This window comes from Lagopus leucura, unplaced genomic scaffold (genome assembly GCF_019238085.1).
Source record: "Lagopus leucura isolate 7727_CA_CO unplaced genomic scaffold, USGS_WTPT01 Super-Scaffold_100016, whole genome shotgun sequence".
Classification (NCBI taxonomy): Eukaryota; Metazoa; Chordata; class Aves; order Galliformes; family Phasianidae; genus Lagopus; species Lagopus leucura.
This window is the reverse complement of record NW_024962270.1, coordinates 14,896,233-14,912,937: the sequence shown is the minus strand read 5'-3', so window position 1 is coordinate 14,912,937 and position 16,705 is coordinate 14,896,233. Positions and strand designations below refer to the sequence as shown.

The 16,705-nt window shown below is 40.4% G+C and overlaps 1 protein-coding gene across 6 annotated transcripts in view; it reads right to left on the bottom strand.

Annotated features, from left to right (window-relative positions):
* Positions 1–16,705, bottom strand: part of IL1RAPL2 (interleukin 1 receptor accessory protein like 2) — a 333,005-nt gene that overhangs the window by 132,687 nt on the left and 183,613 nt on the right. For all 6 annotated transcript variants that reach the window (XM_042876751.1, XM_042876750.1, XM_042876755.1 and 3 more), the window contains one exon: positions 13,459–13,612. In XM_042876751.1, the coding sequence (XP_042732685.1) occupies positions 13,459–13,612 (154 nt within the window). The remainder of the gene's footprint in view (positions 1–13,458; positions 13,613–16,705) is intronic.

Sequence of the window (16,705 nt, the reverse complement as noted above, 5' to 3'; positions counted from 1 at the left end):
GCTGATGGGAAATAGAGGCACGGGGACAGCCAGCCAGAGATCTCAGGTGCTGAGAGCTATTTGCCCCACAACACGGAATCACCTTTAATTCTTTCCAGTGAATATCTTTTACATTAAACTAATGTATAGAATTTCCACTACTTATTCTTAGAGCTTGTTAGGACAGATGAAGCTCTCCCCACATTATGAAATGTAGCTGAAACATCCCTTGAAATGCACAGTGCCAGAAGTGATGCCAGAGCACTGAGTAGTTATGAAGAGAGTTATTCATGTCTTCCAGGAAGAGAAAAAGCAGAAATCAGAAATAAAACTCAAAAAAAGTATTTTCCCTATATGCAGAACTACACCGCATGTACATTTTAGACAAGCCCAGCTTCTGTGACTAGTTTTCCAAACGAATGCACTGGCCATTACCCTTTAGAGAATGGCTGGAAATATTTCCATGTTTTACCATGCTTCTTCAGCCATGTGGGCACAGCCTACAGAAACTTGGTTTGCCCCATATGGAAAGCCTCTAACATAAAAAAACCAAATTTCTCTTTGGTAAATATCTTTCAAATAAACAGTCCCAAGCGAATTAACTTCAATTAACTATGAAAACCTTTTTTCCTTTTTTTTCCTTTCCTCTGCGTAGGTCTTGTGAAACTTGATAAAGATGAGGACATAACAGGTATTTCATTGCTGGAGGTCTACTGAGACAGCACTACCATGTCTCTATGCTGATCACTATGCTGCCTTTCCTTCCCAGCAGCAGACTTGGATCACTGTGTTTCAACTGAGTTCCAGCTCTGTCCAAAGCGTCCAGTGCAGCTTTTCTGTCAATTGATGGAAAAAACCTTTTAGCTAGGAAAACTGACTCTCTCCCTCTAGAAAGCACCACCAAAAAGACACATTTTATTCCAGAACGAACTTTTTGTTATAGAAGGAAAGAAGTGCTTGGTAAGATGGGAAAATACTAAAATTCCTCTTTGATAGAACAATTTTTTTCAGATAACTCACTTTCTTAATGAACATCATGCTTTGGTCAGGTTTTTCACCAGTTTTAGAAAACTCAACTAAGTACCAACCACGGGTATTCTTCTACAACAAGCAGTGTTGTACCTCCACAGCCCTTTCCTCTTGTACTATCAATGCCGTGCTAAAAGAGTATTGATCAAGCTCTTCTCATTCCTATTTTATTTACAAATTAAGTTGTCTGTTTGGAATACCCAGTGTCCCAAAAGAAGTGCAACTGAAATGACGTCCCTAAATCAGACCACTCCACTGCACCCAGTCACATGGACGTACACACATTCAGACTACAATATTCTCCTTAAAACACGTTCCCTAAATACAGCTGCTGAGGGCACTTGGAGGTGACAGAGCTGTCAGAGCCTTGGCAGGATCATACCTCCCTTGTTCCAGATGCACCTCTTTCCAATTTAGAAGAAAAAGAAGCATGTCAGTGTATTCCAGAGAAGTCATAAGGGCATATGTAGCTTATGGCAATTTGGTACCTTCCCTGTCACAAACTATAGCTGGCGTGGCCCAGGATGGGCAACTCAATTATCCACAACTGGATTGCTGATGTGGTGTGTTCTCTACAAAGCTGAATATCCACCTGGTGTTTGGATTTAGTCTGCCCTGATATAACAAGAGGCTTTTTATTATCTCAAGCCATCAAGAAATTATCTTAGATCAATTCCTGGCAGATGTGTACCTGCTATACAAGAGAGCAGGCACTAGCCAAGATAAAATAAAATCAGAGACCATACAATGCTTACCTGGTAGAACCAGTCCTTCTGGTCCAGAGCTAGGCTGCACCAGAACAAAAACAGAGAGGATAAGAACAACTTTACAACTGTGTTGTTCATTAATTTTACTGTTTAATTAATTTGATTTGCCACTCTGCACATGATCTTTCCTGGGTGTTTTCAGAACACTTCAGCCCACAGGGCTTGTCATAAACAATACCTCTGAGAGCTTTTCATTTTAAGCTGAAGAAGATGAAAAGTTAAATCACTTACTGTTCCCTTCCCATTGGTTGCAAATTGATTTTATTTACTGAAACATGCTTGCATTGCAAAAACCACTCCACACATATAGTAAATAAGTCAGCAGATGAACATCGAGTGTAACCAGTAGCAAGATCCTTTGAAATAAACTGCAGCTATAAACACCTAAACACAAATTTAGCTGAACACTTCATTTTTCTCCTGCTTACAAGAGGTCAATCAATACCACCAAAGACAAAAAGTAACTTGGTTGGCGCTGATAAAAATTAAGAATAAGTATTTCATCTTATACCACTGTATTAAAGGCAGCTAGGGTACTTAACGCATCAAACATATTTTGGTCTGTCCTTTCAACTTTAAAATTGCAGGCAAAGAACAAACATCACTGAGTTATTAGCTTCAGTCTTCAGGCGAGCATCATAAGAGTAACATCAGAGCCTGCAGCAGTACCACAATTGTCAGATCTCATAAGCTAAACATGGTCTGGCCAACAGACATGGAATAGAAAACCTCTGAAAATCACTTAAGTGAAGCAAAAAATGCTGCTGACAATTCAGTAGTGGGCACTCTTCCTTCCACAGAAGAACTTCTCATCTCAGACATTCATCCACAACTGCTACGCAGCATAAACCAGCTTTGAAAGGCACCAACATTGTGCACAGAAAACATAACCCTCATCTCCAGCTGCAGTTACTGCAGTTCACCTATTAGAATTCCTCCAGTCATTTCAAAGGAGCTACCAGTCTGCTTTCTGTGCTCACACTTCACTTAGGAGACAAAGCATTACTCCAGATTTGCAGTTTCTCTGGGAGGACGGGAAGGCAGCATTTCTAGTGGGTAAAGCAATCTGCTCGCTCATGTGTATCTATTTTACCATTAGCAAAATGTTTTCAGGGCAGTGCTGCTCTGTGCCCGTGCATCTATCTGCCTGTTTATTATTGATAAAGAAGAATGGGCGCCCAGTCTACATTTTTTGTGATGAAGGAAGCCTCCTTTATATGGGAAATGAAAATGAACAAGTTTACCTCTTGTAACTTTACCTCACTGCTGTGGGCAAAAGCCCCACAATCCTATCATTTACACTCAATCACCTCCACTAGTCTACGCACAATGCACTTTGAGAACGTGGCTCAAAGAATAAAAGGCAGTTCTTAATGGTGGAGCTCCTACCTGACATTTAGTATACAGTTTGTGATTCAGCAAGCTACAGCTGCTGTGCACAACAGAGCAGGGGATAAATGAGCAATCCATAACAAGTGTGGAAGCCTTGGCTGTCCTCATCAGTAAATTTGAAATACCAAATAACCAATACTACAAATTGCTGATTTAAGGCTGAAAACACTAGGCAATGTTCAAGAACATGCTAGAGAACTGGGGGGCATCACAGGTCAATAAAATCTAATGCTATTTGCCATTCTAATTACTTTGCATGTTCACGAGCTAGGAAAGCAGTTTGTGAAGCTGTAGGGAAAGCACCAAGAGTACTGACACTATATATAATTCATAGGCTGCAGCATATTGCTACATTTCTCATTGCCCTCAGAACTTGCACTTTCTCCAGGAAATATGGAGATACTTAATACTTAATGTTTATCTTCCAAAGTCATTTTTCAGGAGCCCAGTATTAACAGGTCACTCTGGTGGATGGGAAAGCCATCAATCTGGATCATGTGAGGGACTGAAAATGAAGGAGTTTTACCCTTGCGGATATATGGCATTGTCACTTCATCAGTGACACAGTTGATACAGCTTGCACAGATGGGTTTGTGCATCTTCAGACGCTGCCCAGATCCCCAGTTGGCTGATTCCAATGAGGCACTCTTGAAACCAGCGCTTGGGTCAATTTATCAGGACCTTGTTGGGTGTCAGGTGAAAAGGAGATGTTAAAAGACAGAATATGACTGTGCTTGTCACTTCTTCCATGTGAACAGACACCCACACCATATTGGTACCTCGCTCTCACTTGAATTTGCCCACTGACTCTTTGAAGACAGAAATCCCTGCAGATTTATATGGGAGGTACTGCGTGGACAAACACGTGCTCTGAAAGAGGAAGAAAAACTGCTCGATTTTCCAAATGTGGCCAAAAGAAAATGTCCATATTTCTCTTTCTGGATCACAATCTATTTTCCTGAGGTTGTTAGGAAAAATGAAAGTCACTACAGAAATCGCTGGAGGGCTTTGACCACAGAAATGTGCTTAGATGTCCACAGCTGTTAATGGGATGCTGCTAACAACTCAGAATCAGAGCTTTAAGATAAATACTGTAAGAAACACAAATTAATATTTGCAAAACAAGGATCTTGATAAATACTAATACAAATCACATAAAATATATCAAGAGAGAACTATTTTTTGGCACTTCCTACATGTTGCTTTAAATAGACTGTTACTTCTTCAATGTTTTGAAGAACTCAGCTGTGAAATTCACTTCCTGGTCTTTTAGTGCAGCATTTGTCAGCACTTAACCCATTTCTGACTAGGTTCCTGCCAGGAAAAAAAAAAAAAGGATTCCTTTAGACAATCAAAATACTGTAAGATTTAATGAATCATTTTTATGAAAACTTAGCAAGGAAATGCTGAGAACAGCATCTCCCACTAACGGACTTTTAAAGTCTGGAACTCTCAGCAGAAACTCAACTTGGGTGGGTTTTTCTCTGTTCTTCACATTTAATAACAAAGCGATTCCCTGACTTTGTCAAGATACTGCAACCAGGGAGGAGGGATGAAGTCTTGCTATGGATATGTGTAAGCCACAGCTGCAAGAAGATGTCACTTCAGATGTGACACACGTTATACATTTTAAGATGCCAACATTAGAAGCAAACAGAGAGGATTTTCTGTTCCAATATGCGGCATCTCTCCCAGAAGTGCAGAACTTCTGCAATATAACTTGTTCACTTTCAGATCTCTTCTCTAAATTAAAAGAAGGTACCTTGGCAGTCAGCAACCCTGCTCACAGCAGGGTGTTAGAACTAAAAGATCTTTGAGGTCCATTCCAACCCAGGCCATTCTATGATTCTATGATTCTGTGATTCTATGAGCCTTTTCACAGAACTACAGCTACAAGCAAAATGCTTTTCTCTTCCCTTTTTGCTCCTGTAAATACTGCCCTCCCCAGCAATAGTTTATTCTTGATATTTTTTCCCTTTATTCTCTATTTTGAACTAAAATACTATTAAAAGTCCTGAAACAAAATAACATTAAAATTCATTTTGAAGAAAGATAGAAGGCCTTGCAGCCTTTACCACTCTAAGCACAGTCCACTGGCCCACTGCATGATTTAACACTATGAACTTAAAAGACAATAGGAACAACTGTGATTATCTCAATAGCTTCTTATCCGCTGCAACTCCTTAAGCTATGTTTGATGAATATCTGAAAATGCCTAATTTATTTTGAGCTAACCTATTTTGGTTGTTTAATCGCAATATCTTAGCTTGTGACACTTTGGAGATGGTAGCTGAAGCCCACTGCAGAGTGCAGGCAGACCTCAGGAACCCACAGCAAGCCCCCACCTCCCCACAGCCCCTGCAGCCTGAGATACCAAGGAAACAGGGAGCAAACATCCATCCCCCACTTACTATGGGCACCTTCTGTGCAATCATTTGCTGTCCATATTATGGAGTAAGGGAGGGAGTTAGGGCATAAAAATAAGAATACCTTGTTAAGTACAAAATTGGGTTCTTACATAAAAAGGGACAATGGTCAGATTGCACTCGAGCAGCTCCCTGTGAATTTCTGAAGGGCAGAAGCTGGGCAAGTTGGGCCTTCATCTGGAAGCAGAACATTTCGTGCCAAGAAAGAACTCCAGATGGAGACTCGTGTGGGACACAACGGACACAGGAGCCTTTGGCTACGAGCAGAGAGGGCTGCCAGGTACCAAGAGTGCACTGAACATTGTTCATAGAGGGGAAGAAAGGGTAAAGCTGCCAAGTCAGAAGACAAGGGAAAGAAGGAAAGGCACGCTGCTGGGTCCAACAGCTGCAGAACCCTCAACACCATTTTAGATGTCTTACAGGGTTCTGGAGAACCTTCAGTGAGGGAGGTATTTTAATTGGAGATCTGGAGCTGAAAAAGCAGCTCTCTAGAAGGAGCAGCTGTTTCCAGGAAAAGGCAAACAGCTTCAAACGCAGTGCTGCATCCCAGTCAGCACTGGCCATGTGAGTATGGGAGCAAACTCCAAGGCCAGGATAATTCCCACCATACGTGTCACCACACTTTGCTTTGAAGAGCTTTCACTCCTTCATCAGGTAAATTCACAGGCTCACTGAAGGCTCTCCTTGAAAAATTTTCTACTTTGAGACAACTGGTATTCTGATCTATGTTTGAAAAGATCAATACAAGAGAGAGGTGCCAGCATCTCTCAGCAGTACCAGTGCCCCAAAACAGCCATGAAAACAGCTCTGCACTCCAAGCATCTCCTGGATCCCAGGGACTAGATGCGATGTGCAGTGCTGTTAGTAACTAGAACCTGCATTTGGTGAAAATCCTGTCATTTCAAGAGAAATTCCCTGTGAATTATTAATTCCAAACATCTTATGGACAGGAACTATCAAAATATTTAACTTCAGGAATGAAATCCCTGAAATCCCTGGAGGCATTCAAGGCCAGGCTGGATGTGGCTCTGAGCAGCCTGGTCTGCTGGTTGGTGACCCTGCACAGAGCAGGGGGTTTAAACTATTGTGATTGTTGTGGTCCTTTTCAACCCAGGCCATTCTGTGATTCTTTGATTCTACAAAGGTCTCCAGTAATATACAATACTAGCTGTATGTATTACTAAAAATTACATACACAAATTAAAAAAATAGTCACGTGACAAAACAACATTAAAAGTATAAAATCTTGCAAGATTTGTTATTTAAGTTATTAAAGAGAAATAGATGTTATTTCCATGCAGGGCTGTATTTAGCACACCAACATCTTATTCAATTGATGACAAAATGGTGTTAAAAACTGTTATTTCATCCCATGCCCAGAAAAAAGGCTCTGGAGCACAGACCACGAAGTGACAAGAGGAAGGTGATGGTGCATCCCCCTCCTGCAGGAGCTGGAGGCTCTGCGCTCCCTGCACAGCGCGGTGCCAGGCAGAGATGTCAGAGTTTCTCTGGATACCAAAAGCAGTACAAATGTATTACCTGGCTCTGTTGAAAAGCTCCTTCCGAGTTAACTTAGAAATCCCTGCAGACCAGAGCTTTGTGCAACAGGCCCATCCTTAGTACTGTTCCTTTTCTTCAAGAAACTCTGCTGAATATGTTCAGTTTATGCACTTTTACTCCTTAGCTACCTACTTTTTTAACCTGTGTCTTATGTTGCCCCTGCTTTTATGTATATTCAGTTCCCACCTGCACAACGATATTCAGAGCTCAGTGACCTTTTAGAGCTAAACTGGGTGGTTTTTTTTCGGCTAAGTAACTACTTAAGCAACACCGAGGCATTTCATAATTCATGGCAGATTTCCTGAACTGCTTGTGATAAAAGAGAATGCTACTGGAATAGAATCATAATGACATGGTTTTTTAAGCAAATAATAATACTCACATTTTAAATCATAAAAGTAAATCCCTTAATAAAGGTGGAACTCCAAAAATGATATTTCAGTTCAAACAAACTTTTAACTTACTTTATTATTATTTTTTTCCTATGCCTTCTCCGCAAACCAACAGCAGCCAAAAATGTTGTCAATCAACACATCATTTCTGTGATTACGTTGATTATATATAATAGTTTCTCTGCTGTGAAGTGTTAAGGCTTAGGGTGCACACACAGATTGCTGCAGGTTTAAGTTTGCCACTGATCAGCACCCATTGGTTCCTGTCAATGTGTCATTATCTTCTGCCACAAAGGCTGTGAAATAGCCCAGTTCACACAGGGCTGAAAACGCACAGGAGGAACTAGCACAGAACACTGGATGTACTTTTTGGGTACCATCATTTTCTCTGGTAGCTTCTCTCTGCCCATGGTGCAGATGGAGAGTATCACCAATTGCTGGCATCCTTAAATCCAGTTCACCCCTTTCTTTAACCATAGAAAATCACCATCAATAGCTCGTGCTGAATGGTCCCAAACACACTAAAAAATCTAGCAACAGCAGCAGGCAAAATTTGAAAATTGGAAAGTGCAATGAGATTGGAAAGAATTTAATTGAAAAACTATGAGCAAAGAGCAAACTCAGGCAGAATCATTCAATTCATGAAGCCAGGTGGAATAATTTGTCATTTAGGACAGTCAAAACAAATATTGCCGTATAAATGACTTTTAGCATTTTTAGAACAGCCAGACATTTTAGTAGTTTGTAAGAAGAAAATGATGGAGATGAAGATAGAGTAGGGCTCAAAAGCAACTCAGAGGTCTGCTGGACAGAATGGTTCAGTAATTCCCGCACGTCAGGCCAATCCATCACTGGCACTTTGTGAAATTGGGCAGACAGCCACCTTCTGCTGTCAAGCAAGACTTCACAAATCATATCAAGGCAAACTCTTCCACCAATACAGTCGTCCATGGAAAAGCATGGCTCTGCCAGACAGCCTCACCTGCCAGGAGGGTTCTGGGTTGTCCAAGGAACTGGGGCTGGCTCACGAGGACCAGCCTTTCCCTGGCCTCCTGCTTGCATCCACTTACATCTCTTATAGGCCCGTCTCCTCACAGACTAGTGTTCCAAAACACAAAAAGGCGCTGAAGCAACAGGCAAACATAACAGGTGTATTTCCCAAAAGCTATCAAAACATTCTTATCTGTCAGACAGAAGGGGCTGGCTGGCCCAGAGAAGGCAGGAGGTTGCTAAATTGCCTTTCAAACACAACATGACTTCTTCAGGTTTTCAGTAGCAGTATTAATAACAGTAAAATAATTTAATTGTTCCTTAATAAATGCTGGCATTTGGAAATACTACCAGATGTTAAGATAATGTATCCAATATTCTCAACTATCTGGAGCTGCATTAAAAAAATTAGAAGTTTTGGTATTATTATCTTCATATTACTATGCTTTTGTTTTTGTGTTTGTTTGGTTTTTTTTCTTCCCAATTTGGACATGCTCTAATTTACTCTCTCACTAGAGGCAGACATTTTATTCACTTTTCAGGTTCTGACAGCCCTGGGTCACAGGTGCTAAACTCACAACAAAAATACCAAAAAGTAAAGTGAAGAAGTATATATATATATTTTTAAACAGACTGAAGTTACATGTTACTTACTAAGCGATAGTGCTGTTGTCATGTTTATTCAGAGAAAAAGGCTGACAAGACTTGTTTCACATCTGTCTGCACAGTACAGCAAAACCATGAATAACGAGCGATGAAAAAGCTGTTTTGTTGACAATCTATTATTCCTAAATGCACCCAAACAGCAAGATGCAGCCATTGCTTGTTAGCACTGTATTGGAGCTCAAGATTTTCTCTCCATAAATACTTTGTCTCTAAATATTTTTCAGATGTATTTTAGGCTGCAAGCCTTTTCTTTGCAACCCCAAAGGACGCTATCATTGTCTCCCATACCTCAAACCATCAAACCCACACAAGAAGACTGGTAGCTATGCCCAGTACTTTATTTCTATAAATGACATTTTCCTTTTTTGATTTATGCTCCTTTTTCTCTACTATTACAACTCTCCATCCTTTCTCTTCTCTTTCTAAATAGCCAGACATTATGTTGTTGGGTTTCAGTTTTCATCTACAAGACCAGTGAGCTTTTTCTCCTGAACTGTGTCACAGTTTTCTTACCAACCAAGAGTAAGAACTCTAACTGAGCCACTGAGATCTTCCATTTCGGCCTGTAAAAACAAAAAGGCAACACTGGAGCTGAGGAAAACAGTTCCCGAGGATTGGCACATGCTGTCCTTGCAGCTCCCTCCCTGACAGCCACTCCAACAGCTCCCTCACTTTGGTACAGGAAGGTAAGGCAGCACCTTTTCATAGTTCTGATGTCTTCCCTGGAAGCTTGCTTAAATAACGGTTGAATCACAGAGGTGTAGAGGTTTGCTTCTAATTCAAAGCATCACCTGGCAGACTCTATTTAACATAAATGCTTAAGCAACATAGCATGAATACCAAATAAACAGTCATTCTTTGCTCAGGCCAACTTTACAGGGCCAGCAGGAGCCCTTGCTGATGGTTACTGGGAGACTTCAGCAAACAGAAGACGTGTCCATTCTCCTGCAGAACACAGCAACCAAAGTCTGCCTGAAAGTGAGCAGCAACTGTTTTCCAAAGACTAGCAGGTCCTATCTGTTGCATAAAGAGCCTTGAATCTTTATATGACCTATGAATTATTTTCTGGATCTTTTAGTTTCATTAGATGCAACCTTCAACCAGTTCAAACAGCGGAACATATTATACATACCCTATACAAGTTTTGCTATTTCTTCCTATGTTTTTCCCTTTGGACACTGAAAGATACTATCCTGAAGAGTACAAACATGGCAGCTCTGGCAACACAAGGAAAAGAACGCATGAGATCATCTTCTATCACTTGTCTACACATAATTCCCACAAAAGCAGACACTTGCAACACGCTTGCAGGCAGAGAGGACTGACGTTATATATATCTCCATTAACTTAACTTACTTATTTCAAGTAGTGTACGTTTTAGAGAACACCTGAAAAGCCACAGGGAAATGAACCCAAGCTCCTCTCTATACATGGCAGAACTGCTCCCTTGCTTGAGAGAGTTGCAGGGTTGCCTGTTTCACTGTCAGAATTACTCTTCAATAACAATTTTAGGTTACCATGGCTGCTGGCAATGGCTAACAGCATCTTGCTGTTCAAAATCCATACTGTTAGTGAAACTCAGGCAGCTGTGCTTTTACAAATGCCAATTCGGGCATGTTAATAATTAACTGCAATAGAAAAAGCATTAGAAAGTCCCTGAAGAGGAAAGAGCCTCTGAAATTAGCAGGCAAGACCCTTTTCTCCACATCTGCATTGCGAGCTAGCAGAGTTAATTCTACCAGGGCTTTGCTGGTAAGCCTTCAGCAGTATTTATGAACAGTGATTTACACAGAGCAGCAGGTTCAGCAGCCTGAGCTCTGGTTCCACCCCAGCTCCTCCAGGTACAGCCATGTATTTTGATGAGAACTCAGTTTTCAAACGGGCAAATAATGGGGCCCAGTGCACCACTGATTCCAGTACAAGACAGACATGGACATAATGGAACAAGTTCAGTGAAGGACTGCAAACATGATTAAGGAACTGGAGCATCTATCATACAAGAAGAGGCTGAAAGATGTGAGGTGGGTACGCCTGCAAGAGAGAAGGCTCAGGGAAAACTGATCCATGAGCAGAAACACCTGTGGGAAGGTGCAGAGAAGGTGGAAGCAGACTCCATCCAACCATCTCAGAGATGCCTGGTGAAAGAATAAGAAGGAACAGGCAACAAGCTGCTATATGATAAATTCTGTTTAAACGTAAGAAAAATCTTTAGCCATATTGTTCAAACAAGTCCCTGGTCATGCCATGCACCTGCTCTCAGCCTGTGATCTCCCTGCCTCAGGACCCTCCAGCTGACCTGACCAGCACCACTCAAGTGACCCTCTGCAGTTTGCTTTCACACCTTGTTCCCCCGGTAAGATAAAACCACCCGCATAAAGCATTCACAGACCAGGAACAAGATAAAGAAACTTTACAAAGCACCAAGCTTTATGATAACGTGCTTACACAGCCCTGTGTGTTACATCTAGCTCTTATCAGTATATACAGATCATCACTTACATAAACTTCCTAGCCTATTCCACATATAATGAGAGATTCAACTGGCAAACACACAACATACACCATGTCTCCCAAACACTTAAATCAGGAAGAAGTGTTTGGTTAAAAACTGCCTATCTTTTCTAAACATAGAGATGATTTCTACTCTGCTGCTGTGGTTGTAATGATGAGGACATAACACATAAACACACGTGCCTTTATGAATGAGGGGAAATTTAATTTAATGTGAATTCCACACCAAATTGCAAGGGAACAATCTCCTGGTTCTCAAGCATCATGCAAAACAGAGAAAACGTTTGCATATGTCATATTTACAATTTTAATAATCCATATCATAACATCTTCTTAATAGAATGAAAAACTTTAACACATACTACAGTTATTTTAGGACAAAGTCATCAAATTGTGAAGTATTAACATAACACATTGTTCATGTAATGGAGAGAACACATCACTTCTTGCAAGGTCATGATGAGAGGCAGAGCAAGCTGTTATTTAAAGAATATCCATCATCTGGAATTGAATTAGATGCATCTCATTTTCACTTTGTCAAACTTAGTTCATATTGTGGTTGAAGACCAGCACGCTACCTAGGATAGCAGCTATCCACAAGGTAGGTATTATATCTTCATCTGACAGGCCTGGGGTCAGGTAGGTCAAATCAATATTTCAGAGATCTGTCCACAGTCAAAAATGGACAATAAAGAATCACATGATATATGAGTCTGGCATATAGGGAAAATAACTCATTTAAAACAGGGAACAGTGATAAGAAAAGAAAAATGGATTTCATTCAAAATAGAGGGAAGAACTGTATTTCAAGAACACATAAGAAATACCATACTGATTAGTTCAGTTTGATACCAAAGAGTAGATTTCTATTTGTCACTGCTTTATGTAGGACTGCATTTTAAGCTGTATGTCAGACAACAGACAAGAAAACAAAAAAAACCAACCATTTGTTTGTATAGTTGTGTGCAAAAGGTTGGGGAAAAAAACAGTTATTTTCAGACACTTGCAATGTTCCACAGATGCCAAAGACAAATAATAATTATAGATGTCATACTGCACAGCGGCATGGAAAGGAATCAGGAATATACGGATAGGCAATACGTTCAATTTTGATACCTCACCAAAAGAAATGGAAATGTCCCATTCCATTAAGTAGACTATTACATGGACTCAGAAACAAAATGCATGATCCCCCTGATAAGCATGTTCCTTTCCTCCTACAGTCCAGTGTTCCTACTTTCAGCCTAGGAATAGGTTGTGCCACACTCTGCAGTAAAGAAAACCTAGAGGAAAAACTAAAGGAGCTGACCATCATAAATTAAGCCAAAGATAAAAAATACGGAACAATAAATTCATGACTCAAGACATCTCTTTTGGCTGTGTTTAATTCCAGACAAACCTCACCAGAAGTTTCTTCAGATAGCTTCACTTAACCTCTCCTCTATGTTAATATTAAAGATGCAACTGGAATTGGAACTTTCTCCAGCATATGGATTGAGCTGATGTCTGTCTTTCATCTTATAATTTCAATCTCCAGGTTTTGCACGGAACAAAAAGTAGGAGCAATCTTCTATGAAGTTCTGTAAGTCTGGACCTAAATTTCCCCTAGTCTGAAACTTCGTGGTTACTGAGATTTGGTTTGGAATTTCTTCTACCAAATATCCGTCAACATGTGAATATTGCTTTCATTTATTATAAAACTTTTTCTTTTTTTTTTTTTAATAGCCACAAAACAAAGGTTCTTACCAGTAACCTTCAGCTCAACCGTTCTTCGTATAAGCTTGCCTTCAAACTTCAGTTCACAGGTATAATTTCCTCCATCTTCCTCCTGGACCTCTTGTATTAGCAGTGTGTTTCCCTTCTGAATTACAATGCTTCTCCACATTTTTGGCTTACATTCCTGTGGAATAAAAATTCATTGCTAAAATTACCCAGCTTGTATGACATAGGACTGTGTTGTTTGATCAGATTTTCAGTATTATGTACATACGTAAACAACCATCTCAGCATATTTTGCAATTCAAATTTGAATATAATTTCAGAAGGCATAGAGATCTGAAACTGGAATTAATTTGAAGACAGAAATTAAACAGAAATGCTTTTAAAGTTCAGTAATTCCCACTGTATCACATGTGCCATGTTTAATATCTGATGCTCTGAAGCAATGGTTAAGTATCTTCTCATTTCGCGACGAACAACTGCCAACACATTTATTTTAAGATGGACCATTAAAATACATCTCTGTTTGAAGGGAGAATAGGCAACATCTGTTAAGAGTCAGCCTGGAGACAAACTTCATGCAGTCACAGCCTCATTTACCAAGAGAAGAAAAAGGAAGAACAGCAGCAGTTTTGTGAGCAAGACAATTCAAGAAACCCGGTTTCCTTCTGGTCCCTGTGTCCCCTCACTGGTTTCTCTCGCATCTAATGAGGTGTGAGCTCTGATTCAGCCTTTTCCTGTAACTGGGTTCTTTGCAGCATCACCCCCAAGTGCGTCATCTCATGGTGTATACGGTACTGACAGTCTGCAACTTTCACTGACTTTCCCAGCCAGACCTTAGTTTAGGTTCATTGCTATGCATCGTGGTCCTGCTGCAGTATTTGAGTCCTTCTGCAGAGCGTGCAAGACACACAGCTTTCCCCTTCCTAATGTACTATGATCCTTGCAGCCAGCTCTGTTCCCATCCGCCATCATGGTACTCATGACTGAATACCTCTTGGAACGCTCTGAACCAAATGTATGGGCACAATCTAATCATTTCAAAATGGTACCTTCAGAGTATATGTTTATTCCTTCTTAGTAGCTTTAGCATCGAGAATGTACCACCTGTGAACAAAACCATGCTTTAAAGTTCTCTGAAACGCTCCATGCTCTGGTTCATTCTGCTGCCCAAAGTACACAAAGCAACACAATTAGGACCCAAGTACCTTTAATGCCATTTATTTCCTCTCTCTCGAGCAGGCAACACAGAACAAGCTCTCAAAGCACAACTAACAACCTTGCAATACCATCAGCAGCAGGCTCTGCACTTCCAGCAGCCTCACAGTCTCAGAGATTCACCCCAACAGCCCACGTCTACGTCCCACTTTCTGTTTGTCTGCAGCAGCGTTGTCAGACACACAGCAAACAAAGCAGAACAAAGCTTTCTTTTAAGGAAACAAACAAGGAAACACAATGACGTGCAAATCTACTGTATGACAGAGAAAGATCAAAATGACATAAATATCCTTTTTTTTTTTTTTTTTTTTTTTTTTCCTCCTGAGACTCCATATATGCTCCAAATCCTCAATGTCAGATTGTAAGTTAAAGGAGAATAACAGGTTTGAAAAGCGAGACTGTGAGCTTCTGGCCTTGCATCTGGAGGCACCAAGACCTTTATCCTTATCTCTAACAGGTCAAATTCAGTTACAGTATAGTCAAATAAAGAATACTTAAACCATGCAATCCCACTGCAGGTCTCAGCTTCCCTGCTATCTAGTGTTCTGCGAAGTCCCTAACATTGCCTTGCATGGGACCTGTAGTTAACAGCACTGAAAGGGATGATCTGAACCCGGATCCTATCTACTGTGCTAAAAATCAGAGCTTATTTTTGTTGCTTCATGACATTGATACAGTTCGAGGTTTATGTGGGAAACAGATCTGAGCAGGAAAATGCCCTCAGACACCTTCTGATCTTTTAGACCTATTTACAAAGCAGAATGGAGTTGCATCAGCCACCTACCCAGAGTGACTGAATCTGAACACTGATGGGCAAAGAACTCTGTTCAACCCTAATTTAGGAGGAATACAATTCCAGGAATACACACAGCACGTGTATTTCAAACATGCATCCTTGCAGAGCAGCACTGGAAGGCCCTGTCATAAATATGTTACCAGTTTTATGTTCTGTATATTTATTTTTAAAAGTACACAGGTGAAGAAACTAAAAAAATGCATTTTTTATTTGCTAGCTGATTTTTTTTTCCTGAAACTGTTCTTACTGTTAAAACCCACTGATTCAATCATGCCTTCATGCACACATCTGTTTAAAAACAACATGCTTATACTGCTTGTCAAAACAGTTCTAATGAGTGTAAGGGAGCAGTGTGTGTATCAGTGGCACTAACTGTGGAAATCTCTCCAAAGAAATATTTCACAGCCAGAAGTGAAGTTCAAACTACTGTTAAAACAAGCCCTGATAGCAAATGTTTTATCATTCCTCACTGGGTGTGTATGTGGAAATCTATTCAAGCATAATTATTTTAAGAGCGTATTTAAATTACAGTTAACTCCCTCTAAATTGATGCAATTATTGGCTCAGATTCATTAATCTCTCCATACAGAGAAGGCTTCTGGAAGGCAAGAGAGCCCTGCAAACCATGAGCTGTAGCATTACTGTCTTTGCTGATAGTGGCTCACCAGTCACAATCCAAATTCCCCAACTACCAGGGACTGACGGCTTCCCTCCACAAGGAGAGAAATTCACATAGAATTTAATTTTCAGGTAACTACAAAGGAGGAAACCTCAGAATTTCCTCATATATACTCCTATTCTGTTCTATTTTGGACAACTTACACTCTCCCCTGGAAAATCTTCTCTAAACAGATCAGCATAATGGAAAGCAATTCCCTTCCAACGACTCTGCAGCAGATTTACATGGGAAGATGGCCAATAATACCTTCATCTACACGTGAAATTCAACCACAAAGTCAGAGGGTGATAAGCTGAAGACCCGCTGTAAGACGTCTGGAAACAGATGCCTTCTTTAGAAGATGAGGGTCATGCTTTATACTGCAATATCACTTTGGGGAGAAGGGACACACTTACTGTATAGTATGATCTTAAGTTCCAGATCACAGTTTTTTGGGGCTTTAGTGTTTTTGTGTCTAAAAGTCTAGGCAGACTTCTACTAATAGCACCACAGTACCATCCAGAATGTTTTTTCAAAATGCTGTTGCAGAAATGTGTCTCAAGCAATAACCTGACATAAGTTTCTACATGACATTAATACTG